Genomic DNA, 25,375 nt, shown 5'->3' on the forward strand with positions numbered 1-25,375 from the left:
CTTCCATGTGAGACAGTATACTTCTTTTTTTTTTTTTTAAGATTTCATTTATTAGAGAGAGAGAAAGTGAGAGAGCATGAGTAGGGAAAGGGGCAGAGGGAGAATCAGACCCCCCCACTGAGCAGGGAGCCCAACTCCAGGCTTGTACCCAGGACCCTGGGACCATGACCTGAGTGGAAGGCAGGCCCTTAATTGACTGAGACACCCAGGCACCTGGCCTTTTTTTTTTTTTTTAAAGATTTCATTTATTCATTTGAGAGAGAGAGAGCATGAGCAGGGGAGAGAGGCAGAGGGGAAAGCAGACCCTCTGGTGAGCAGGGAGCCCGATGTAGGGCTCGATCCCAGGACCCTGGGATCACGACCTGAGCTGCAGGCAGACGCTTAACCATCTGAGCCACCCAGGGGCCCCGACAGTACACTTTTTTCTTTTTTTAAAGATTTTATTTATCCATTTGACAGAGATCACAAGTAGGCAGGGAGGCAGGAAGAGAGAGAGGAGGAAGCAGGCCTCCTGCTGAGCAGAGAGCCTGATGTGGGACTCGATCCCAAGACCCTGAGATCATGACCTGAGCTGAAGGCAGAGGCTTTAACCCACTGAGCCATCCAGGCGCCCCCGGACAGTACACTTCTTAAGAGAGGGGCCCTCTCGGGGCACCTGGATGATTCAGTTGGTTTGGCGACCTGCTCTTGATTTTGGGTTTAAGTCATGATCTAAAAATTATGATATCCAGCCCTAAGTTGGGCTCCATGCTCAGCATGGAATTTGCTTGGGAATCTCCTTCCCCTCTTACTCTGCCCCCACTCACATCTGCTCTCACTCTCTTTCTCTAAAATAAATAAAATCTTAAAAAAAAAAAAAAAGAGAGAGGGGCCCTTTCTCCCACAGGCCTCACACCTAGTGAGTGCTCTATGAATGTCCACTGAATGAGTGCATGAGCTGGTAAACATGTTCCATCACCATCTAAGATTTCCGGTGTGGTCTTCAGAGAGGGATGGGGTCCTGAAGTCTATCCCACCTGCAAAGGGCCAGGCATTTGGTGGCCGACTGGAAGCCAACAGATCCCTTTGTTTCATCATTGGCTCTGGGTCAAGGTTCAGAAATTGTAGGGAGGAAGGACCATACCAGCCCTGCTGGGAGGCTGTGGGCAGGAAAGAACTTGGCCTTTGCAGTCAAACACATCTCAGGCAAGCTTTTAGCCTCTCCAAGCTTGAGGCATTATTTATAGAATGAGATCCCAACACCAGCCACAAAAGATTGTCGTTAGGTTTAAATGAGATAGTACATGTGAAGTACACTGCCTGCAAAGCGTAAGCACTCTGTAGAGAGTGGCTACCCTGATGAAAATAAGGGTCCTGGTGTCATGGTCATGTGTCCCCTGGGAGCTAAGGATGCACAGAGGTGTAAGGGGCAGTCACCGGGCTTGATCACAGTAGCTGGGGAATTGAGCCTTGTATGTGCAGAACCCATCATGCTGACTGCAGCCCTCGGGGTGTGCCTGATGCGGGGTGTGCAGAGGGAGCGCAGGTCCTCTCTGCTCAGAGGAGGGCGCACTGGCTGGAGGCGGTCATCAGGGATGGGGAGGAGGCCTTGAAGGAACAGTAGGACTTAGGTAAGTGGACAGGAATGGGAAAAAGTCCCAGGGAAGGGAAACAGTGCCCACAAAGGCAGAGAGAAGAGAGACCGTACCCACAGGCCAGTCTGGCTAGAGGGTTTATTGTTAGAGGGAGATCAGACCGGGGAGGGTGTTCAGTGCTAGTCTATGGACTTGAGGCCCCTGGGAGCCAGTGAGCGTCTCCGAGGGGGAGGTGGCATGGGCCAAGAGGGATTTTGGAGAGATTCCTTCAGACCGGGTATGGTGTGGACTCCAGGCCTGATGTCAGAGAGGAGAGCACAGCTCAGGCAATGCCAGGCTCAGGGGATCACATGGGATTTGACAAATGCACTTACAATAACGGAGGCCCCCGAGGGTCTGCATCACCTGCCTCTGTTTTCCTGAACTTGCCTGCTCCCCACTCTCAGCAGACGCCAGCCTCCCTGGACCTCTGGCACCTCCTCGAACCTACTACGTGCCCTCCATCCCCCTGAGCTTTGCAGTTGCTTATATCTCTGCCTGGAAGGCTCTGCCCAGACTTTCACGCACCCACCTCCTCTGTACCAGTTAGACCCTGCTCTTCAGAGAAGGCTGTCCTGTCCTCCCCATCTAACATCATCAGGCATGGGGCCACTGCATCACCGTGTCTGTCTCCATAGCCTGAGATACTGCCCCAAAGCAACCTCATGCTCTTTTCTGATTTCCCGTTGGTCTCCCCTACTGGACGGCAAGCTCCATGAGGGCAAGACTTCGTGCCCAGAGCCTAGTACACAGTAGGGGCTCAGCAAGTATTCGTTGAATGAATGAGTGACAGATGTAGGGGACCTCAGGTTTAGAGGGTCCAGCATGAGCCTGACCATGCTCTCCTGGGTTCCTCCTTGCCCCAGAGGTGGTCCTGGGAGGGGTGGGACAAGGCCCTGCACCCGTGTGTTTCTCTGCATGGGGCTCTCTCTCCCGAGGCTGCTGGTCACTGGAGGGGGCCTGGATTTTGCAAGGTGAGGAAGGGCAGTGAAAAGGTGTGGCTACTACACAGCACCAGTTTGGAGGGAGGCGCCCAGTGCCGGCCCCAGTCTGCCCCCAGGCTGATCCCAGCGCCTGGGAGGCAGAGTTCCTCCTGCTCCTGGTCCGGGGTTCCACCACTTGCTCAGGAAGGTGGGAGCTTGAGAGCAGATGCTCTCCAGAGAGGAAGAAGAGGAGAGACTGTCAGTGCTGAAGATGACTTTTGAGAGACCCTTAAGATACCCCAGCCTCCCCAGCCTGCTCCTCAAGTGATTCATGAGAAAATCGGAGCTCAGTGAGATCCAGATCACGCAGCTCAGGGAAGACAGAAAAACCTCAGCTGCTCAGCTTCCCCACCGCCCCTGCCCCAGCCCAACTCTCAGGCCAGTGTTGAGCCCTTTCCCATTAAAAAAAACTCATTCATTCATTCCTCATTCATTCATTCATTCTTTATTGACAATCTACTCTGCGTGAGTCTCTATTCCAAGTTCTGGGGTGACAGGAAGAAAACAAACCGCCTGCCCTCTGGAACTTTCCATCTGAGAGGAGAGAGGCTGACAACTAAAAGTGAGCACAAGCATGCCAACTCAGGTGTCCTGCCGGGAGTGCTCCACACCTTTGGTCCCTCAATCCTTGATGGGCTGTTCGGAGATGACAGGGTAGCCCCACCCTGGGGATTTGCAGTGGGGAGGGGCGGCAGATGACCCAGGGAGCTTTCTGAGGCCAGAGTGGGGTTTCCTGTCGGAGTGGGGGAGGAGGTGGCCCTCCTGACAGGACAGCGTCAGGCCCCCCCACCGCGGCCCCGGCCCTCATCCCTCTCCCTGTCTCCCCAGCTGTGTGCCAGCCGCCTTGCCAGAACCGGGGATCCTGCAGCCGGCCCCAGCTCTGCGTGTGCCGCTCTGGCTTCCGCGGAGCCCACTGCGAGGAGGTCATTCCTGAGGAGGAATTTGACCCCCAGAACTCAAGGCCAGCACCCCGACACTCAGCCGAGGGGTCCCCCAACCTGCGCAGGAGCAGCACAGCCAGAGAAAGCACCACGACCCCCAGAGCGCGGTCATTGGCGTCCCAGCTGCCGCTGGCCAGGTAAGTCCCCTCCTCAGTGAGACCTCGGGTCTAAAGGCACAGTCCCCCCAGAGCAGGGCTTCTTCCTTAGGACCCTTTGGGTAAAGACCTTGGTGGCAAAGACCAGAATTATCCTTCCTCCTCTCTGCTCTCCTTCCCTTTCCCTGCCCCGAACAGAGGTGCAGTGAGCAGAGAGGTGAGTGTTGGGGTTGGCACAGGTTTGCCAGGCTGGGGTGGAGTCTCTACCCTCCAGGTCCTGGGAGAAAGCTGATGGCATAAAGCCCACATGCTCTTGTTTCGAATCCTGTTGTGGCCACTTCCTGGCTGGGTGGCCTTGGGCAAGTTATTGCCCTCTCTGATCCCTCACAGCAAGGTGGGGACAATGATGATCCCCACAAGCATGGAACTGTTGTAAGGATTAAGTCAATTAATATAAAGAAAGTGCTTAGAACGGGGACAGGCACATGGTAAACTCCTTCTAAATGTTTTCCTCGTTCCCCTCTTCCTCAGCCTGTGGTCCATGCAGGAAGGCCCCCTCTGCCCAAAGAAGCCCTTTGCTTCACTCGCTGCCCAGCAGTAACTTCTCTCCTTGAAGGGAACAGCAGGAGCGTGTGGGGGGAGGGTGTAGAATAAAATGTGGGCAAGGGAAGCATTCGTGGGCCGGATTCCCTGGCCTGCTTGCCAGCCAACCTGGCTAGACTTTTTCTCGCTCTGGACAGGAAATCTGAACTTTGTAAACTGGTCCATTTCTAGAGGCTGTGTTTTCCTTTTGGTTTTTCAGGCGAGTTTTTCCATTCGCTTCCTACTTAAGATGTTCTTTCTGAAATGTTGCAACCTTGTCTTGCTGAACTAAGGGGAAAAAGGACTTGTTCTCTGGGAGGCCAGGAGAACCAGGGAGAGGAGGCTGGCCTCAAGGTCAGGGCCCCAGTGGGAACGCCCAGGAGAGAAGGGAAAGGAGCTTGAGATTATCCTGCAGCTCCAAAGCAGGGAGTGACGTGGGTCCCAGTAAGGTGGGGTCCCAGAGCCTCAAGCACCCAAGCAGCTAGTTCGCAAGGGTAGCCAGAAGCACAAAGAACAGAAGGATGAACACTGGTTGAGGTCTAGGGAGATCCAGATCAAAACCAGAAGAGCCAAACCCTTCTGCTAAGACCTTGGAATGCTGGGGCAGAGCAGGGGGTGGATCCAAGGGCCAGATAGACAACACAGGGCCGGGGTGGATGGTCTGGGATTGGCTGTGAGCAGATGGGCAGGGCCTGAGCCCTGTGATGATTGGTCCCAGCTGTTGGTCCAAGGTGGGTGGGCGTGGTGTGAAGGCACCTGGAAGAACACCAGAGGTACCAGCTCCGGGATCAGCCCTGGGCAGGATGGGAGCACAGTCCTTCCAGCCTGGCATTCCCATGTAAGCTCTCTTCTGGCTTGTAGGATTCATTCCTTTTATAATGCATGGAACTCCTGTGTGTGCACACAAGTGAATACGGGGGATGGTTGCCTGGCAGGTCATTCTGTCCCTTGCACCCCTGAGTCAGAACTGTTTAGTATCCCCTAGCCCACCTGCCCAGCCCATCCCACTCCTACTCTTCAAAGCCCAGTGCCATTTTCTCCAAAAAGCCCCGCTGATCACTTGTGCCCAGCTCTCTGACCCCCTGCAGCGCATACCCTGTGCCCTGCGTCTGTAATCAGACAGTGTGGCCCCGGCCTTGGAAGGCGGAGACCCCGCTTCTTGCTCTTTGGATCTCCCCAAAGCTCCTCCCACAGGCTTAGCTTATGCAGATGGCTCCGTCTGCATTTGCCTCACTGGGTCCAAACTGAAGAGTAACCGAAGACGGGGCCTGCCCACCACGGAACCCTTGGTGAGCCCTCACCCTGTACCTGGAACAAAGGGCACCAGCCCCTTGCTTTTCTGAGTGCAGGAAGACGGGGGCTCTGTGCTTCCTCTGGCAGAGCACCCCCCACTCTCGCTTTGGGTGGTCTGTTTGTGGCCACGGTGTAGCATGAGTTCCTGGAGAGTAGGGACTGCACAGGCGGCCTTGGTACCTGACACCAGGCATGGCTCACTGCAGGTGCTCAGTTTACGGAAGCCAAGTGAATGAATGGATGAGGTCCCATGTTGGGGCGAGGAGGAGGCCAAGGGCAAGAGGAGCCACGTGAGCCCTCCAATCCCGGGCAAAGGATTCACATGCCTGCAGGAGGCAGCGGAGCGCGAGGGCCCACAGGGAGGTCGGTGGCCCCCAGCAGGGACATCCTCTTCCAGCCTCATAGGCTCCCTGGCCAGGCACTACTGTGACTCAGGAATGTACCGCTGCCTCCAGGCCAGTCCAGTGTGTCTCTGCCCTGGGACCTCAGTGCCATGAAATCTGGGAAAGTCCGAGTGGCCCACTGTCGGCCCAGCTGTGTTTTGCTTTGAGAGGCCAAATCCCGCTTGCCTGGTAGTGTCAGACATTTCCTGTGAGCTTGGCTGGGTTCCCCAAGCAGCCGTTGGCCTCTTTCCCGATGGCAGCTCGTACAGGCCCTTGGTGTCCAGATAGAGGGAGTGACATGAAGCAGGGGGCATTCTAGAAGCTGGAGGGGGGGGGACACCAAAATATTTAGGGAGGGGAGACACTGTAAGGATTGGTGATGGCCAGAGACCCCCTTCAGGAGAGCACAGAACAGAGGCCAAGAGACTTTTGTTCCAGAAGGAAGTCGAAAGGGAGGGGCCAGGAGAGTGTTAGTTAGCCACAGCAGCACACCCTGAGGTGAGGCAGACAAGGGTTGACATTGTCCAGCTGTGGCCTGGGCTGTCAGCAGGAGGGGCCTGACACTCCTTCTGAGACCCAGGTCCAGACTTCTTCTCCAAGGCTGGCCAGAGGACCTGTCCCACCTGGGGAGCCAGAGCCAGGCAGCTGGGGACAGGCTTTAAGAGGTTGAGGGTGGGGTGGTTACAATGGGGGTGGCCAGCGGTGGAAACCTGCTTTACCTCAGGGCTTCTCAAACTACCCCGGGCATGAGCATTGCCTGGGAACTTGCTGCTGATTCTGCAGGGGGGTTGGGGAGACAGCAGCTCTATCGTGGTCTCGGGGTTGAGACCGCAGGTTCGCGGACCACACCTTGAGGAGTGAGGGTCTGGCCTGGGCTTTGGATTCAGATCATCCTGGGGGTCCGATTCTGGATTTACTGCTCACCAACTATGTGACACTAGGCATGTTTCCAAACCTCTCTGAGTCAATCGTCCCCACCTGATAGGAGTGCAGAAGGGATGACATGAGACCATGTGAGTAGAGCACACAATACAGTGCCTGACAGGGGTTAATCCTCAATATATTTTGGCCATCAGCAGGCTGGTGTTTCTTGCTAGAGGGTCTTGGGTGGCAAAGAGCAGACAAAACCCAGGGTGGCTGCATGTGTGTGTGAACCCGCTCTGGGGAGCCGTGACTAGCAGATGCCCCCGCGGCTCCAGTAGTGGGCTTGGCTGGCCGGCTCCTTCCGCTGGGACAATTTCTACTATCCCTATGGGAGAGGGGACCGAGGGGAGGTGTCACAGCAGTTCTCCGCTTCTCGCTATCTGTCCCTGGAAGGCTGTTCCTAGTGTCTAGAAGCCACCTCTACTCTTTGGCTTGTGGCCCTTCCTGTCTTCCAGGCCAGCAATGGCACGTGAACTCTTCATGTGTTCAACCTCTCTCTGCTTCCTTCTTCGGCTAAATCTCTCACTGACTCTTCTGCCTTCTTCTTCCACTTTTAAGGGCCTACGTAATGACCCTGGGTCCCCCTGGGTACTCCAGGACACTCTCCCTCTCTTGCCAGCTGATTGGCAACCTTAATTCCACCTGCCCTCCATTGCCCATTTTTTTAAAATTTTAATCCCAGTGTAGTTAACATACAGTGTTATGTCATTCCTTTCGCCATTTAATGCAACATATTCAAAGATGTAACTCCAGGAAACAAAGATCATGGGGGCCAACCAAACCCACCACTGCAACCCATTCCAACTGGGACCCCCCCCCCAACTGAAGTGTAACAGCTCCCCTTGTCAGGGGCTTGCCACGGGGCAGCCCTCCACGATCTGGCCCCCAAACCTTTCTGACATCTCTGAGGTCAACTTTCACCAGTCATCCCCCCCATTCACTCTGCTTCTACCACACTGACCAGCTGGTTTTTCCTCAGATATACCAGAGATGCTCCTGCCTCAGGGCCTTTGCCCTTGCTACCCCCTTCCTTGGAATATTGTGTTAGTAATTCCTATGATGGCCATAACAGACGACCACAAACTGAGTGGCTTGAAACAACAGAAATGTATCCTTTCACAGTTGGGTGGAAGTCCAAAATCAAGGTGTCAATCGGGTTGTTCCTTCTGGGAGAGAATCTGTTTCATGCTTCTCTCCTAGCATCTGATGGCTCCCATCAATCCTTGGTGTCCTTTGTGTTGTAGCTGCATCACACGAATCTTTACCTCCACTGTCGCATGGCCTGCTGTGTGTGTATGTGTGCACACGTGCGTGTGCGAATTTAGGGTCCACCGTAATCCAGTATAATCTCATCTAAACCTAACTGATTACATCTGCACAGACCCCATATCCAAATAAGGCCCCAAATTACAGGTCAAGAGTTAGGACTTCAACACATTTTGGGGGGAGATACAATATGACCCACATTAAACACTGTTTCTAGATACTCAAATGGCTCACTTCCTCCCCCTTCAGGTCTTTTCTTCCTGGGCTGGAGGGGGGAGGGCATGGACGACTCTGTTCATTTGATTTAAAACTGCACAGTCCCAAACACTCCCTACCCAACCCCAGTAATTTTTCTCCATTGCACTAGCATCTTCCGTGTTTTATTTATTTATTTGACTTATTGTTTTTCTTACCCCAGTGAAAGGTCAGGTCCAGGAGGACAGGGGTTTTTTGTTTTTGTTTTTTTTCAAAGATTTTATTTGTTTATTTGAGAGAGAGAGAGCCTACACAGAGGAAGAAGCAGGCTCCCCGCTGAGCAGAGAGCCCACTGCCTGGCTCGATCCCAGGATCCTGGGACCATGACCTGAGCTGAAGGCAGACGCTCAACTGACTGACCCTCCCAGACGCCCCAGGACAGGGGTTTTTCTCTGCTTTCTTGCTGCTGCATTTCCTGCACTTGAACACAACAGGCCCCAGATGGAGTTGGGTGAACGTGTGCTGAGTGACAGGCCCGGCTCTCCACCCCGTTATCTCATTGACCTCTCACAGTTCTGGGCCACAGTTCCCAGCGTTCCCCTTCTGTGGACGAAGCTCAGAGAGGTGAGGGGGCTTGTCCCCAGTACCCCAGCCTGGCCTGAGATGTGGGCCTATATCAAACCTCCCCGGGCTTCTGTCTGCTGGGGGTGGGGGGCAGGTCCTGGCCCAGCTGCTGCTGAAGGTCCAGCCTCAGTGGTGCGCTCCAGGCCACACTGGCTGTGTGTGGTGGTCATGGGACTCACGCCTCAGGGCAGGACCCCAGACTTGTTCAGCCCCGACCTTTCCACTTCAGCCATCTTTGCCCTTCCTGACCTGTGACCTTTAACCTGCGGTAGCTGCGAGTGAGCCCACAGGTTGCCTGGGCCTCCTCTGGTGGGAAAAGGTCTCAGCTCCCAAGGGGAGATTTTTGCCAGGCTTGAGGAGTGGGGCGACTTCCCAAGCAGATCACTGCACCGGGAGCCACGGTGGGGGGAGACCCAGGCTCCCCTCCTTGGGGCCAGGGCAGCGCCTGCTGCCTTGCAGAATGGCAAAGAGGAGATCGATGACCCAGAACCAGAAAGGAGCAGCCAGTGTGCGTCTCAGGGCAGAGCGCTGGGTCTGCGAGCCAGGCAGAACTGAAACCCTGGTGCCTCACAATCTAGTCAGGCCACTCCCTTTGCCTCATGGCAGTTCAGTTTCTTGAGTTCTGAAATGGGAAAACGGATGTCCCTGTCATGGGGTGGTAAGAGAGTTCACTGAAATAACGTATGTGGTGGTGGTGGGGGGGGAATCAGAGGGGCGTCTGGCACACAGGAGGTCCAATAAATGCAAAATCTCTGACCCTACTTTTCTATCCCCCATGCCTATGACTAATCAGAGCGAGGTACCCCATTTGCCAGGATGGGTTTTTCTCCACCCCACCGCCCGGAATTACAGGTAGGGAAACTGAGGCAGGACAAAGGTTGACAGTGGGGTTATGGGTGTATTCTGGGAACATGGGAGATCCTGACTGACGGCTTGCCGGGGTCCTCAGCACCTGGCTCCTGCTTCAGCTCCCTCCCCTCCCACTTCCCTCCTCAGCAGTGTGTGTCTGCCACACGCCCGCCCTCTGCTGGCTCCCTTGGGTGACATGGCCCTCTGTTTGTCCTCCCTCCTCCGCATTCAAGGCCCCTTAGACCCAAGACCTTTCTCCAGTTCCCCTGGGACATGATGAGGGCCCGACTCATGCATGCTAGAAGGCCTTGGAAAACTCCTTTGCCTCCCAGGGCCTCAATCTCCGTATTTGTAAATCAGAGACCTGATTTTCTCTGAGCTCGAGTTAATGGTCTCAGAATCAGGCCATTTTCTATCCAGAGGGTGATGTGGGCTTACTCCCCTTTTACCCCCTTTAACCCATTTCCAAGGTTGTGACAAGGACACACGTTGCCCTCATGGGGACAGACCTTTGCCCGTCCCTGACAATCTGGCCTCCCATCCTCCTTGGCAAGGTCGCAGTGGGGTAAGCGGCCTGCGTCTTTCACACCGCGTCCCCCTTCCATGGGCGCCATACAGTGGCGCCTCCCTGCCAGGGCGACTATAATCCAGGCTGAGTCAAGCTTTTGAGATCTCTGGGAATAGAGTGCCTTCTTTCCTTCCCTTCCCTTTTCTTTTCTTTTAAGGCTTATTTTTTTCTGATTTGTTTTTGTAACTCTGAGCCCCATGCTTGCCCCCTGGGGTTTATTTTGGAGTTCCCCAACCCTTAAGACCTTGAATACACTATTTTGAAAGAATCAGGAGACCCAATTTTGCTTCCAAGCTGGGACACTAAGTAGCTTTGTGGCTTTGGGCTAGCCGCTGAACTTCACCAAGACTTCATGTCTCTATCTATAAAATAGGAAAGAGAGTTCTTTCTTCATTGGCATGTTGTGATGATTAACAAAAACATTGTGGGCAAAAGATGGCTTTGTGAACTGTAATGTTTATTGCAAGTGCTGGTTCGTATTGTTAGTTAGCAGTATTGACAGTGAGCTGGGGTATTTGCTTATGCCTCCTATTTGTATGTGGGTTACTTTCAGGAGAAGCTCCCTACTGAGGCCCTCTCTGACCACCTTTTAAAGGTTTTAGCCTTAGGGTTGAACTTAACCATTGGACACAAACCAGGGGATGTACTTCACAGTGCAGATCATAGAGTCTACAGTGGGCACCCCAACAGTTGTGCAGTGCACAGCCTGTGCAGCTGTATATGGTGATCTTAGACCTGGTTCCTTCCTGGGAGGGAGATGTCTCCTATCTCTCTATTACTTAATATTGTAACCCCCCAACTTGAGAATCCCTCTCATCTTGTTCACTTTTTATTTTCACAGTACTTTTTACTTTATATTTTCTAGCATACATATAACTAACTTATTTGTCATGTTTAGTGTTTATCGTCTGTTTTCCCCCAGCTACAATGTGAGCTTCTCAAGGACAGGGATCTTGCTTTGTTCACTGACATATCCCAGTACCTTAGAACAGTGCCTCGTATACAGTAAGCACTCAATAAATAAATATCTACTGAATGACAATCCCTATTGCAGTGCATCCCCTGTGGCTGCCTGGCCCAAAGAAAGATGGTCTTGGGTCATTTCCTTCTGAGCTGACGCTCAGCCCATCCCCCAGCATGACATTGATCAGGAAGGGGAACTTCCAGTCCTCCCAGCAGGTGGGTATCTGCCCACTCTGTACTCCTGGGCCTGGGAGCTCTGGAGCCAGGGTGGGCCTAGGGCAATGCTTTTCCTCTAATAGTGGCTGAAATGGGGCAGAGTCAGACTTAGCAGACCCTGAGGGGTGCCAGGAGTCTGGTACAGGAGGACTGTGGCAGCTGTGAAGGGGGGGGGGGGTTCCCATCCAGTTTCTTCTGTCTCTTGGGCCTGAAAAGAGCCCCATGAGCCCCTCTCCAGGTTTTGTAGGTCTGGAAGAGGGAGAGCTTGGTGAGGAGTAGTCAGAGGTAGATGCTCACTTGTGGGCCTCCAGCCAGAACAAATGGAGAGGGTTTTATTTTCCCAAATCTGAAATCCCAGAAGCCCTGCTGCTGCTTTTTGAGGAGAGTAGAAAAAATCTGCGTCTCAGCCAAACGCTTCCTTTACTGCCCACGCCCCTCTCCCTGCTGCTCTTGGGGGGTTCTGCCAGTGTAGATGGGCCCCGTGAAGGCTTGTGGAAGGTCCCTCAGCAGTGCCCAGAAGACTGCTTGGAGGAAGTGGCTAGATCCGAAGCTCTCCATTCCCACCAGGGAGAGGAGGGAGACGGGTAATTCTGTGCTGGACTTCTCAGTCACTGGATACAATAGGAGATAGCTGTTGCATCACAGTCTCTCTGATAGGTACCCCAGGAATTGTGCAGTGCACAGCCTGTGCAGCTGTATATAGTGACCCTGGACATGGTTTCTTCTCAGGAGGGAGAGGTTTCCTATGTGCCCCACAAAGCATGTTGCTTCAAAGTTGTCCTTTGTTGCTGTGTGTGGCTGCTGAGTTCCCTTCTAGAGTTCTCTGAAATGGTAATGGTGTTGGGTAGGGGGTGGGGTTCTAGGCTTTGTAGAGCATTAATATGTACCTCCTCAGCCCACATATGTACCTGAGACTCACAGAGCTCAGGGCCTGGGCAGGGTCTTGGCTAGCTGTGTATGAATAACAAAAAGACACAGGCTCTGGGTTGTGAGTGTGACCTGAGGCATGTGTTCTGGCTATGCTTTACCTCTAGGCCTCGTGGTCCTGCCAGAGATCAAGAAGAAAAGGCATTCAGCCCAGTGCAGACACCACTGGATCGGTGGAGTTGCCAGGCTCAGGCCTCTGGGTGCTCAGGGAAGAAGGGAGCCCAGCACCTTCTAACACCCCTTCTACTCCCCAGGGAGGACCAGTGGGCGGGGTCCAGGGAATTGGTGTCTGCTTCTTACACACTTTCTCTTGACTCCCTTCTCTCCTAGTTAAGCTTGAAGGTGACCATCTGGCCTGAGGCAACCCCAATATCTCTGATGAGGGCTGCGTGACCCTTTTCCAGGATTCTCCCAGAGCTGAAGATTCTCAGAACTTCCCTGGGCACAATTACAGAGGGGGCTCCCACCCAGCTTCCCTCCCAGCCCGGCCCTGGGCCTGGCCCTTGACAGGTCTCTGATATGTAAGCTGTTCCCCTCCCGACAGCCCTGCAGCACAATGACAGAGAAAGCTACAGAGCTTCCTGTCCTCCCTCTTCCTCCCCACCATCAACGCTATGCCCTAGAATCCCTACCCTCCCCCTTCCTCCCCTGGCCCTCCCGACACTGAAGGAGTGAGGTGGCAGGGCTGTACCTGCGGACAGGATGGGGACAATCACCCAGGAGGGAAGGGGTCCGGGAGACCTCCCAGTGCTCACCGCTGCCCTGACCCTAGTCCCGCCCTGAGGGGGCAGCCTGGAATTGTGGTTACGGTGGTGAATGTTGGGTTAGGAGTGGGTGGGACTGAGGTTGTGGTTGGGGTGATACTCTGTTTCACAAGAGGGCCGTGGTGAGGGAAAGGAGAGAGGATAACTTTGCTGTGGTATGGCAGTGAGATTTTAACCCTAGGGTTGTGGCTAGGGTTGGGATAAAGTTATGCTAGAGTAGAATTTAGGACTGGGATTTATTATTTTTTTAAATTTTTAGAATTTTTTTTTGCGTGTGGTATGGTTGTTATTTTAACCTACCATTGATGGAACTTTACTGAGTCAACAGGCCCCCGGGGAGAGCACTCAACAGACACCACCTAAGTACGGGGACCATGTGATGTGGCGGTGACGAGCTTGGCCTCTGTTTTGTCTGGTTCTGTGGCTCACAACCACATGATGCTGTGTGTCTCTTCCCCTCCCCAAGTCTTAGTATAAAAGGGTGATGCTAACACTGGCCGCACAGGGTTGTGTTGAGAATAAAATAAAAGAAGTAGAAAAAGTGCTGAGTCACATGGCTGAGGGCTCAGTCCTCGATAGAGGAGACTCTTTCTTATCTGGATTAATCAGAGTTCTGGGAGGAAACAGACAGCACACGCCGCAGGAAGAGTTTGAGAAAGGGTCTATTTGCAAAGGCTCAGATGGGGTCAGAGGGGGCAGGGTGCCAGTGGTTACTGGAACCAGAGCAGCTACAGGCACAGGAGGGAGCCATGACAGGGAGGTGGCCTCTGTTGGAGGATTGTGCCACTGACACCCCCACCCCCGCACTGTGCCTGTCAGGAAAGAGTTGGGAGGATGGATACCTCCACTCCCTCTCCTGCCCTCTTGCTGGGCTCCCACATGGGCCGAACAGGACAGGAAGGCAGAGGGCCAAGGAGCCCCCAGGGCCCAGAGTGGGGTGGAGAAAGGTCTAGAGGAGCAAGTGGAAGATCTCTAGCCCATCAATGAGCCCTCACAGTGGCACTGTGAAATGGGGAAGGGCCATTCCAGCCCAGCTCTCCTCAAGACTCTAGAACCCTTGCCAGCAGCCCTTTTGCTAACCAGCCTGTAGAGCGGGTGATCTCAGGCCAGTGCAGAGCAGCAAGCCTGGTGAGGGAGCCACAGGCAAGGCATCTAGGTTCTTTGCAGAAAACTACAGAACCCCGGCAAGAGCCTGGAGTAGCTTCTCCACTGCCCTGTGTGGGGAACAAAGGCGGCTTGTTGGGATCATTAAAATATAATGTATGCAGTTCCCAGCATCCAGCTTAAAAAATAGTAACAACAAACATTTCAGGCTTGTGGCTGGACCCATAGCATTGAACTGACCAAAGTCCTCTAGGATTTTTGTTTGAAAGGAAAAGGTTAGGGAGGGATGAAGCAAGAAGGGACTGGAAAGACTCAGTGCTCTTTTTCAGATGCCCCGAGGGATGGTTTGTCCCATCCGGTTGCTTTGTACAGAACTGCGGCTACTCAGTGAATGTCACCCTCTGGGTAGTGTGTGCGTCTGTGTGTGTGTCTGTGTGTGTGTGCATGCGTGTGTACACGGCATGGGTGGGAAATCTGTATGAAAGAACATGCCTAAGAAGTTATAATGGAGATTTTTTTTCAGGCTTTGTGAATTCTCCTTTTGAGCTCAGGGTTTTAAAATATATACACATATCAGGTTTCACCCCTTGTCCGGGACACAGAGGAAGTTTCTGATTTATGGGTCCGGTAGTTTCTCCAGTTACACGACCTTTAAATCTGCCATCAGGTAATGAATTTGCTGCTGTCAGAAAAGGCGCTGTAAGCTTCCAGGTGAAAATTGCTTTACCAAAGTGAAGTGGCACTGTGATAACACTAGTAAAAAGGGGCTCAAATGTATACTCGTTTCCACTCATGGAGCTGACTGAGTCAGTGTCTCAGCACTCCTCTCCTGATCACTGGGGTGTACATGCGTGAGTGTGGGTGCACACACGTGCCCATGCACACACATGCGAGTGTGCACACACACACACACACACACACACACACCCCACTCTGGGGAGGGATAAGAAGGAAGGTTTAAGCCTTGCCGGATAATTTCCCAGAAAAAGATTAGAAAGGAAAGATGAATTAAATGCAAAGTCATCTGATAACCATGTGAGATAGGCTGCTTAGGACCCAGCGGGATGTGTGCGCCCGTCCCTCTGTCTGCAGATGACATCGTAAAGATCGCTAGATGATTTCCACTGACAAAATGTGAAAACACATAGTTGCTTTGTTAGCCGCATAGCTGTGGTTTTGTGTCCATGATTCATTGTGGAAGTGAGTAGCTGCGACAGGCATTTTGTGGGGGGGTTTTGTTCTTTTTATTTCTCCTAAAAAAATATTTGTGAAAGGTCTAAAATTCAAGGAAGTTCAGTGCTTTTTGAAAAGAAAAATCCCCATTCCTTGCAAAATGAAGATTTCAGATCAAACCCTCCAGAGCTACCGCATGTCTGCTTCAAGGCTTGCTGAGCCTTAGCCCCGGGCTACTGCCTGACATGTCCACCCATGTGTGCACCCAGAGTATGGTGGGGTTTGCCTCTCAAGGGAATCCAGTCCCACAGGGGGACCTCAGACAGCCCGTGCCTTTGGAGAACCATTCATCCCACATTTCTTTCTTTTTGAGGGTCAAGGTCAGAGCCCTTGGAGCAGGCAGTGCTGTGTGAGGGAGGGATTGTGGAACTATTGATGTCGTACAGTTAGATAAGTCAGGGTCTGAATCTCAGCCCTACCACTTAACAACTATGCCTGCCATGAGCAAGTGATTGAACCTGACAGGCCTCAGTGTTCTCATCTGTAAGATGGGGATGTCTGTCACTTCCTTATAGAATTGTCAGGAGAATTTACTAATATTTCCAAATGCATCTGGCAACATTCTATGAATGGCAGCCACTCTCATTTGTCCCTGGACTCTGGGTTACTGGGGCCTTTTGTTTACATCAGAAAAGCGGCAGCAATACCTAGAAACTCTGAGAGGTTGCCCCAGACCACATGAAGGTGCTTCTGGTCCTAGTGAGATTTCTTGTTCTGGGCAAGGGTGAGCAGCACCATCCGTCAAAGGCAAGGGGAGCTCAGGCCTTGAGAGTCCCCCTCCTGGCGCTGATTCTGGCCAGAGTGATAACCTCTCTGTGCTTCAGATTTCTCTTCTCTAAAATGGGAGGTTGGTCATACCTACGTCCTAAGGTGGTTGTGCTAATCATGTTAGGTATCAAACATAAAGAGTCTAGCAAAAAATTTTTTAAAAATGAAATGCCTAGTAGATGTCTGATGAAGACTCGTCAGACTAGGCTCCTCCTTCTCATAGAAACCTTTTGTTTATGGTCCCGGGGTCAATTTCAGCCCCTGGAAGAGCTGGCTGGCTGCAGGTTGCCAGAACTTTGGCCTGCCCCTGAGGAGTATATCCTTGACCTAGCTCCCCCTCCACACACACTGTGGGTCTCTCTGGGCAGGTCCAAAGGTGGGATAAACTCATCTGACATCACAGGCCTGTATCTGCTGTCTGATGAGGCAAGCCTGCTAAGCTCTGTGCATGGGGGTGTGTTATGGAGCACAAAAGCGGCCCCACAGGCCATGAGCTGGGAACTCAGGGGTTCCGGAGGTGGGAGTATCATGCCAATTTGATGGTGGTGAAATGCCCATCCCCCAGGCTCTTCGTGGCTGTGGGAGATGGTCCTAGCTCAATCCCCTCAGCTTAAAGCTCTTTCCTTTCCCTGCGTCACCTTCAGGCCCTCCTCCTCCTCTAATCTCCCAGAGCAGTTGCTTACGACCCTCTGTAGCAGCTCCAGGGAGAGCAGAAAGGGTGAGATGGGCTTTGCACATGAGATACGCAGGGCAACGCAGGGACTCTTGGCTCTGTGGCTCGGTGCCAAGACATAGTTCTCAAGCTGCCGTGATAGTGTAGAGGTTTAGAGCACAGGCTCTGGAACCAGAATATCTATAGGCTGTGTTTGATTCCCAGCTCTGTTAGTCATTGCTGTGTGACCTTAGACTAGTTACCTAGCTTCTCTGTGCCTCATCAGTAAAATGGTAATAATAATAATAATAATAATGACGCCTAATTTTAAAGATGGTTAAATTGGTTAATGTACGGAAAGTGCTGAGAACCAGGCCTGGATGTTACAAGCACTCTAGAGCTATTTGCTCTTATTTTCTGTCATCTTTGGCCCCTTCTGTTTTATCTTTAACCAGACAAGCCTTCTCCTTGAACAACAGTGGCGCATGACGGAATGTTTCCCCATAAGCTCAGGGTTCTCTCTGCCTTGGGTGGACTCTGCCCTCCTGACCCCTTTCTCTAGCTCATATCACACAACCACTAGAAAGCCTTCCCTATGCCTCCAGCTATGAGACTCCTGGTGCCTGCTGCCTTTCTGCTCTTGGATGGTCATGAATCACCCATGTTCAGGGTCTCATCCCAGGGCTGCTGGATACGGGTGTATGTGTTGTGTCCTGTACAAAGATGTTGGTCAGGTTACAAATGCATCTAAATTCTAGCCCCTGTTCTCAGCCAGCTTTGGCACCATGAAAGAAATGGGACTGCTTGTGCAAACTGGACACCTAGAGGGGCCCTTTTCTAGTTCACACGAAGGCACCAAGGGAAGGCCCTTTCCCACCCTCTGTCTCCGCATTTGGACAGAGCATGATGTCTTTCCTACAGTGCCCATGTGGAACTATGCACCTTACAAAATACTCATACATGTACCTTGGAAGTAGGTGAATGATGAATTCATGACATCGAGGTTCCCCAGGAACTGACAAGTCTTTGTAGGGGAGGTTGGAGTCAAAGGTTTCTGACTGCCTGCTGGCCCCAGGTGCTGCGGGACAGGGCCCAGCCAGGGTTGGAGAGAGAGCTCCAGTGAGGACAGAGGGCCCGAAAAGGCCACTGTGCAGTTGAAGGTCCATGGTGATAACTATGTGGGGACGGTAGCTGTGTGCCCAGCACTCTGATGACTCTATGAAGAATACAAAGATAATACAAGATGCGATCCCTTGCCTTCCTCTCTGAGGGGAATCTGTGGTCCTGGCTGAGCTGTAGCCTGTGGGTGGTCTACTGGGCCCAAAGGGAGACAGAGAAGTTCTTGGAGGGGTCCTTTCCTTTGCTGGGGGGGGGAAGGGTGATGACCCCAGCAGTTTGACACTTGGGCAAGCTAGGTAGAAAAGAGGGGGCAATTCCAGGGCCCTGGGTAGCCCACTCTGGCTCCCCTGCCCAGCTCCGGTGCCCAGCCAGGAGAGAAAAAAAGGCACTGCAGAGTCTCAAGGGGCAGGGTTTGGCAGCCTGACAGCCTACAAGGCAGGCTGCTCAGTGGAAAATGGTTTGTCAACATGAGGTCATGAGGGATCCAGAGGGTGGAGGAAAGTGAGGAGGCCTAGCAGGCTGTCTGGGCCCTTGGGGACTGAGACAGCAACTGCTACTTCTCTAGAGGCGGGGGACTAGAGGCGGGGGTCTAGAGGCAGGGGTCTGGAGGCGGGGGTCTAGAGGTGGGGGTCTGGCCCCAGGCCAGGCTTGTGCCTCACAGACATCCCCTCGGACGTGCACAACTCCCGCCAACCTGCAAGGAAACAGGAGGCTGTGTTTCCTCCTGAGCCAGCTGACAGAGCAGAGCAGGCAGAGACTGGGGAGGGCAGACTCCTCCCCACCAGGATTCTGCCCCCTTCCCACCCCCTGCCCCCACCTGGCAGAGGCATCCCCTGGGGTCTGTGTCCCAGATCTCCAGCTCTCTCAGACCAGGCTATGGGCACAGAAAGAGCTAGAAGTAGACCTCGGAGCAGGAGGACGGGACTCACAGGTGGCTGAGGTGGGGCTGGGTTGGGGACGCCGCTGACCACTGGGGTCCCAGGGGTTGGGCACAGCAGGGTGGGCACAGCAGGGTGAACGACGGAAGAGATCTCAGGACAGCCAGCTCTCAGACATGTCATCAGCACCAGTGCTGATGACACCAAATCAGTGTACTAGGCAGTGAGGGGCAGGGCTGGGTCCCCCCAGAACCTCCCCGCTGAGCTTGCTGTGAGCCCAGAAGCCCCTGGCTTCCTCTCTGGCACTCAGGAGCACAGCTCCACTATCCAGGCACACAGAGCACCTGCCTCTTCAGGGGTCATCCTGTCGCTGGTCAACTCTGGCTCTCTAAACGTCTCTCCTCACACTGTGCAGAAAGCAGCTCCCCTGTGGCATGGTCCTCATTCTGTCCTCTGCAAACCCAGTCAGTCTCTTTCCTGCCACACCTCTCCTCACATCTGAAGACAGATGCTGCATTCTGGGGCCAGAGAGCAGGGTTTAGGATGGCGCTGATCCCAGTGAGGACTGTTGGGGTACCCTCCTGCCCGGGGTAGGAGCAAAGCCTTCAAGGGACAGAGAGCACGGTGAGGTTAGCTGGGGGAACTCTATCCACATAGTCACAGGCCAAGATAGACTTTTGGGGTTCCAGTGCTGACCCCTCCATTTTTTATACTGCACGGTCCGATATGGTAATCACCAGCCATATGGGGCTATTTAAATTTGATTTAATGTAAAACTCAGCCTCACTAGACACATTTCCACATGTTCAGAAGCCACCAGTGGCTGGTAGTTATGTACAGAATAGTGCAGACCATACAGCATTTCCATCCCCACGGAAAGTTCTGTTGGACAGAGTGACTCTAGATGAATGATCTTGGACAAGTTCCTTAACTTCTCTGTGCCTCAATTTCCTTTTCTGAAACATGAGGCTAAAAATAATACCTAGCCCCTAACGTGATTATGAAAATTAGATAACATAAGGCAAACATAACAATGAATTCACAGCACAGAGTGCTTGGGTGGCTCAGTCAGTTAAGCATCTGCCTTCTGCTCAGGTCACGATCCCAGGGTCCTGGGATGGAGTCCCCCATCGGGTTCCTTGCTCAGCGGAGAGTCTGCTTCTCCCTCTCCCTCTGCCTCTCCCCACTGCTCATTCTCTCTCATACACACAAAAATCTATTAAAAATTTTAAAAATACACAGTGAAGAATGAGCACTCAATACATATCCATCTTTATTGCTCAAGCCCTCCCCTCCTCGCAGTGTCATCAGAGAGCCCACCAGCCTGGCACATCTGGTACCCAGACACCGGAGAGTGATAGCTGCTAAGTCTTAGCCAGCCTGCATCTCACCTGCTCAGTCCACGAGCTGTGCATCGCCTAGATCAGTGGGCTCCTGGCTCCTACTGATGGCCACGGGGTCCCCTCCTCCTGATCCACCCCGGCCCGGTGTCCCGTTTCCCTCGGCTGAGGCCGGGCAGGTTTGTGGCAGGGCCCGGAGCAGGAGGTCTGGCGACACTACATTGGGTCCCTGAGGGTTTTTTTGGCACGGGGCTGGCTGACCTTGACCTGGGCCTGAGGAGAGAAGGAGCAGAAAGAGAGCTCCGCGAGGGCTTCCCTTGCCTTGCCGGCATCCAGATCCTCAGGGGAGCCTGGGCCACCTGGGGTGCTAGAGCCTGGGCACCTGCCATTAGGGGGGCCTACAGTCAGAGGAGGGCCAGAAGCGGAGATGGCATTCTGGGAAGGCCCTCCTGGCTGTCCGTGCTCTCTCCCTGTTCTCCTCCCACCTGTCTGGCTGCTCCCTCTCTGATGCCTTCACAGCCTCTTCCTCTGTCTGTCCTCAGGTGTCAGTGCTCCCCAGGACCCCCCCCCCCCAACCTTGCTTACTCTCTCCTCACTCCTCTGTTTCTCCAAGTGTGTAGAGGTCAGGGTGCCTAGAAATCATAAGCAATGCCATCAATGTAATTAATCCCATGATTAGAGCTGAGAACGGCTTAATTAGCAGAAACTATGATGATCGTCTGTGTGTTCAAAATAAAAGCCAGCTATAGGCACACACACACGCAGCCGTGAGAAGGACATGCTGTCAAGGGAAGTGAGAGGGGCCACTGCCACATTTTCCGTTCATATGCATTGACTCCTTTTTCATTTGTTTTATCCTGTGCTAGCAGACAAGGGGAACAAGGTGCCAAAGGCTGGGACAAATTTATGGGAACAAAACCTAGAACGGAGACCAGTCTATTCATTAACACATTTGCGCTCCTGAAATTGGGAAGTGTTAGCAGAGTCAGTGCCTCAGTCCAGCAAGGAGCTCTGAAGCCTGGTTTGTTCTGCCTGCTTGCCCTGAGTGCTGTCATTCCCCCCCTCCTAGCTCTGTGACCTCTGTCCTTATAGCGCTCCCGAATGTGCCCTGTGTCTCCCCCCGAGTGCTGCCTCCTGGCTGCTTCCATGTAGAGATCCATCTTGAGGCACACAACCCTCGTTGTGTCCAAAACTGAGCCACTTCTTGGGTCTCCCACTTGAGATCTTGGCCCTTGGAGCTCCCTCCACCCACTGGTCTAGTCACAACTGGGAATATCCCATGACCTAACCATCCCCTGTATCCAGACTTTCTTCTTGGTCCCAGCCTTGGTCCCTGCTAGCCTAGATCACAGCCAAAGCCTTCCAGCTGGCCTCCAGCCTGCCCATCTCTGGTCTGTCTCCTCCTGGGTCATCATTCACCCGAGTAATAACCACTTGAAAAGGCCTAGTTCATCATGTCCTACATCTGCTTGAAGACCATGAACAACTCAAGGCTGATATGCAGTTCCTCCTGTACCCCCACATCTTTGCTGGGAGGCTGGACCCTTTGCTCAGGCCCCCACCAGAGCAGAGAGGGGCAGAGGGTCTTTGCCATCCTTGAACCATGGTGCCTGGAATGTGGCAGGCACTGAGTAAGTCCTTCTTGAATGAATGCAAGAAGGTGGGCTTCTCAGAGACTCTTCTCACCCATTCAGTACAGCCCAGACACCTCTCTGATATGTCATGCTGTCTACCCTATGGCCTGGAGCCTGTTCTTCTTCAGTCCCCCCAAATATCTCAGTGTTCTCATCTGTAAAATGGTGACACAGCAATAACAAATGGTGGGGTAGCTCTAAGATTAACTTAACCTGGTTTGGTAACCTAGCTTCTGCCCTTGGGAGTCATATAACCTTCAGGAAGGGATAGAAACTTGCTACTCTTGATTTCTTGGCTATGAAATGGAATAATGAGTAACTCTTGGAGTTACGAGAGACCTACATGAGAGGTTGTGGGCAGTGCGTATTACTGGCATGGAGGTTAGTGCAGAGCGAGCATTCATTAAATTGTGGTATGAATTTATTCCCCATGTGCCCTCTTCCCGCTCCCTGGCACCCCACATAGATAGGTAACCGCTGTAATTAATTTCCAAGGTAGCCTTCCTAGGTTGCTTTATAAAGATGCAAATAAATGCAACGCATGTGCTTATTTTCTCTACGTTTACACAAAAGTTTATGTACTCCACACCAGGAGTCATCAAACTTCTCCCTAAAAAGCTAGATAGTAAATATTTCAGGCTTTGAATGACATACCGTTCTACAACCTCTCAGCTCTGCCCTTTAGAGCAAAAGTGACCACAGTCAATGAGCATGGCTCTGTCCCAACTCAACTTTATTTGTGGAAACTTAAACTTGAATTTCCTATCACTTTACCATGTCATGAAATATATTCTTCTTTTGACTTTTTTCAACACTTCCAATATATTAAAAAAAAAAACAAACTGTTAGTTCACCATCCGTATAAAAATGGTTGGTGGAGCAGATCTGGGCTGTTTTTCCACTTTTCAGTATGTCTTGGAGAGCTTTTCTGTAGATGTAAAGAAGCCGCTTCTCTTGGTTTCAAGGGCGTATGACTCCATCCTGTGGATATATCCTAGTTTGTTTAATGAATCTCCTACTGGAGGACATTTATCTTGTTTCTATTCCTTACAAAATATTTTGCTACTACAGAATAGTGTTGCTATGAATAATCTTGTTCATCCATCATTTTGGACATTCCCAAGTGTTTTAGGTCAGTCTCCCCTAGAGGTGGAGCTGGGACGAGGCTTCCGGTGTGTGATTTATTGGGGGATTGACAAGGAAGGGAAGCAGAATGGGAAAGTGGAAAGAGCGTAGCAAGGATTGGTCCTAAAGAAATCAAGCCAAGGCCTGACTGAGGATGGAGCTTGCAGAAATGTGTCCCCCTCCCCCCACCCCCAAGTTAGGGGCCAGGCTTGGGAAGGTCTTGTCTCAGCAGGCATTGGTGATGGGCGGGGCTTGTCAGGTGGTCGCCCTCAATCCCCTAGAGCAAGACTCTGATGCAGCAGCCGGTGGGAAGCGCACCAGCTACAAAGGGGACCGGGGCAGGGTGGCCACAGTTGCCTACATGGCAGCTTTGTCTGAAGCAACATCTGGGAGCTAGAACTGTCAGAGCAAAGCATCGATGCACTCAGTGGGGCGAGACATTGCCAAATTGCTCTCCTAAGGGCTGTATCAGTTCAGGTACCTGCAGCAATATTTGAGAGCGCCTGTTTCAGTACAATCTTGCCAGATTAGTCTATTATTAAACTTTTGAATTTTTGTTAATCTAATGGATTAAAAATACTATCTCAGAGTAGTTTTCATGTGCACGTCTCAGAATGAGCATATCTTCAGGGCGCCTGGGTGGCTCAGTCAGATGGGCACCTCATTCTGGGTTTCCACTCAGGTCATGATCTCAGCGTCCTGAGATCAAGCCCCGCTTCAGGCTCAGTGATCAGTAGGGAGCCCGCTTGAGAATCTTTCTCCCTCCCTCCCCTTCCCCTTTGCTCCTCCCCCTGCTCACACTCTCTTTTGCTCTCTCTCGCTCTCTAAAATAAGTAAATAAAGTCTTTAAAAAAAAAAAAAGAATAAGCATATTTTCATGTGCTTAGGAAACATTTGTATTTATTTTCCTGTGAAAAAGGCCCGTGCTCCCCGCTTCCAGGGGTTGTCTTATAATATTTTCCTTTTTTTTTTTTTAAAGATTTTATTTATTTATTTGACAGATGGAGATCACAAGTAGGTAGAGAGACAGGCAGAGAGAGAGGAGGAAGCAGGCTCCCTGCTGAGCAGAGAGCCCGATGCAAGGCTCCATCCCAGGACCCTGGGATCATGACCTGAGCAGAAGGCAGAGGCTTTAACCCACTGAGCCACCCAGGCGCCCCAGTCTTATAATATTTTTCTTAGCTGGAATGTCTTCCTCTTCATTTTGGACTATGAAAATCCTACCCCTCTCTTAAGCCCCAGCTCAGATGCCGTGGTCTTTCTGACATCTGAATTCCTGTAGCTCTGATAGCCGTCATGGTCCACTTTGGGTCCAAGTTATTTGTACACATTTAGCATGCTTTTCCTGAACCTCACTTTCCTCATCTATAAAATGGAGCTGCTGTGGAAAAATAGAGATTTATTTTTATTATGAAATGACACGTGTTTACTGTAAAAATGTTTTACTGAAAAAAATTCCAAAAATGTAGAAACAGGGGCAGCCACTGTTTACAGATCCTTCCAGATCTTTCCTGTGCCTGTATAAATATCTATAGGGGGAAAGAGAAGTTTCTCTTAAGACACAAACCTGGAAGCATACTGTCCATGTTATTCTGCAACTTACTTGCACTATGCAATAAAATACTGTGGTTAAGATGATGCATTTAAAGCATCTGGCTTGGGGCACCTGGGTGGCTCAGTCGGTTAGGCATCTGTCTTTGACTTATGTCATGATCCCAGGGTCCTGGGATCAAGCCCACATGGGGTTCCCTGCTCAGCGGGTGTCTGCTACTCTTCCTCTCCCTCTGGTCCTCCCCCGTGCCTGCTCACGTGCTCTCTCACTCATTCACTCTCTCTTTCTATCAAATAAATAAAATCTATACAAATAAAAGATTAAAAAAGTATCTGGCTCCGTCCTCAATAGACGGTAGCTCTAATTACTCTATGCACCATGCAGTGAGGCTTTTAAACGTTCTTTTAGCAGCAAAAGCCTTTACAAACAAAACAGTATTTGGAAGACCAATTTGTAAAGTAGATGGCACAGACCCTCCAGGCCCGGAGGGCACTTGGACAGGGTGGAGGGCAGGGTGCCTCTCACCCACTTGTCTCCCCAAGTTGCTTTTGAAAACCAGAGTGTTAAATATATTTTCAGGATGGCAGAATGTGGGCACAGCACAAGGAACTGAGTGACATCCTTGTGGGTATGCACTATCTGGGCAGTTTTCACTTGGGTCCGAAGATCCCAGCCAGCAGGGACAGGAAGTTTGTTGTTTGTTTGTTTTTCGCTTCTCCCAAATTGGTCGAAAGAGCCCCCAAAACCCTCAGATGAGAGCAGATTGTAGATCAGTGGTTTTCCT

The 25,375-nt window shown here is 52.0% G+C and overlaps 1 protein-coding gene across 1 annotated transcript in view; it reads left to right on the forward strand.

Annotated features, from left to right (window-relative positions):
* Positions 1 to 25,375, forward strand: part of LTBP2 (latent transforming growth factor beta binding protein 2) — a 102,028-nt gene that overhangs the window by 19,434 nt on the left and 57,219 nt on the right. The window contains exon 4 of the mRNA XM_047737098.1: positions 3,425 to 3,674. Within this exon, the coding sequence (XP_047593054.1) occupies positions 3,425 to 3,674 (250 nt within the window). The remainder of the gene's footprint in view (positions 1 to 3,424; positions 3,675 to 25,375) is intronic.

Source organism: Lutra lutra, chromosome 7 (genome assembly GCF_902655055.1).
Source record: "Lutra lutra chromosome 7, mLutLut1.2, whole genome shotgun sequence".
Lineage (NCBI taxonomy): Eukaryota > Metazoa > Chordata > Mammalia > Carnivora > Mustelidae > Lutra > Lutra lutra.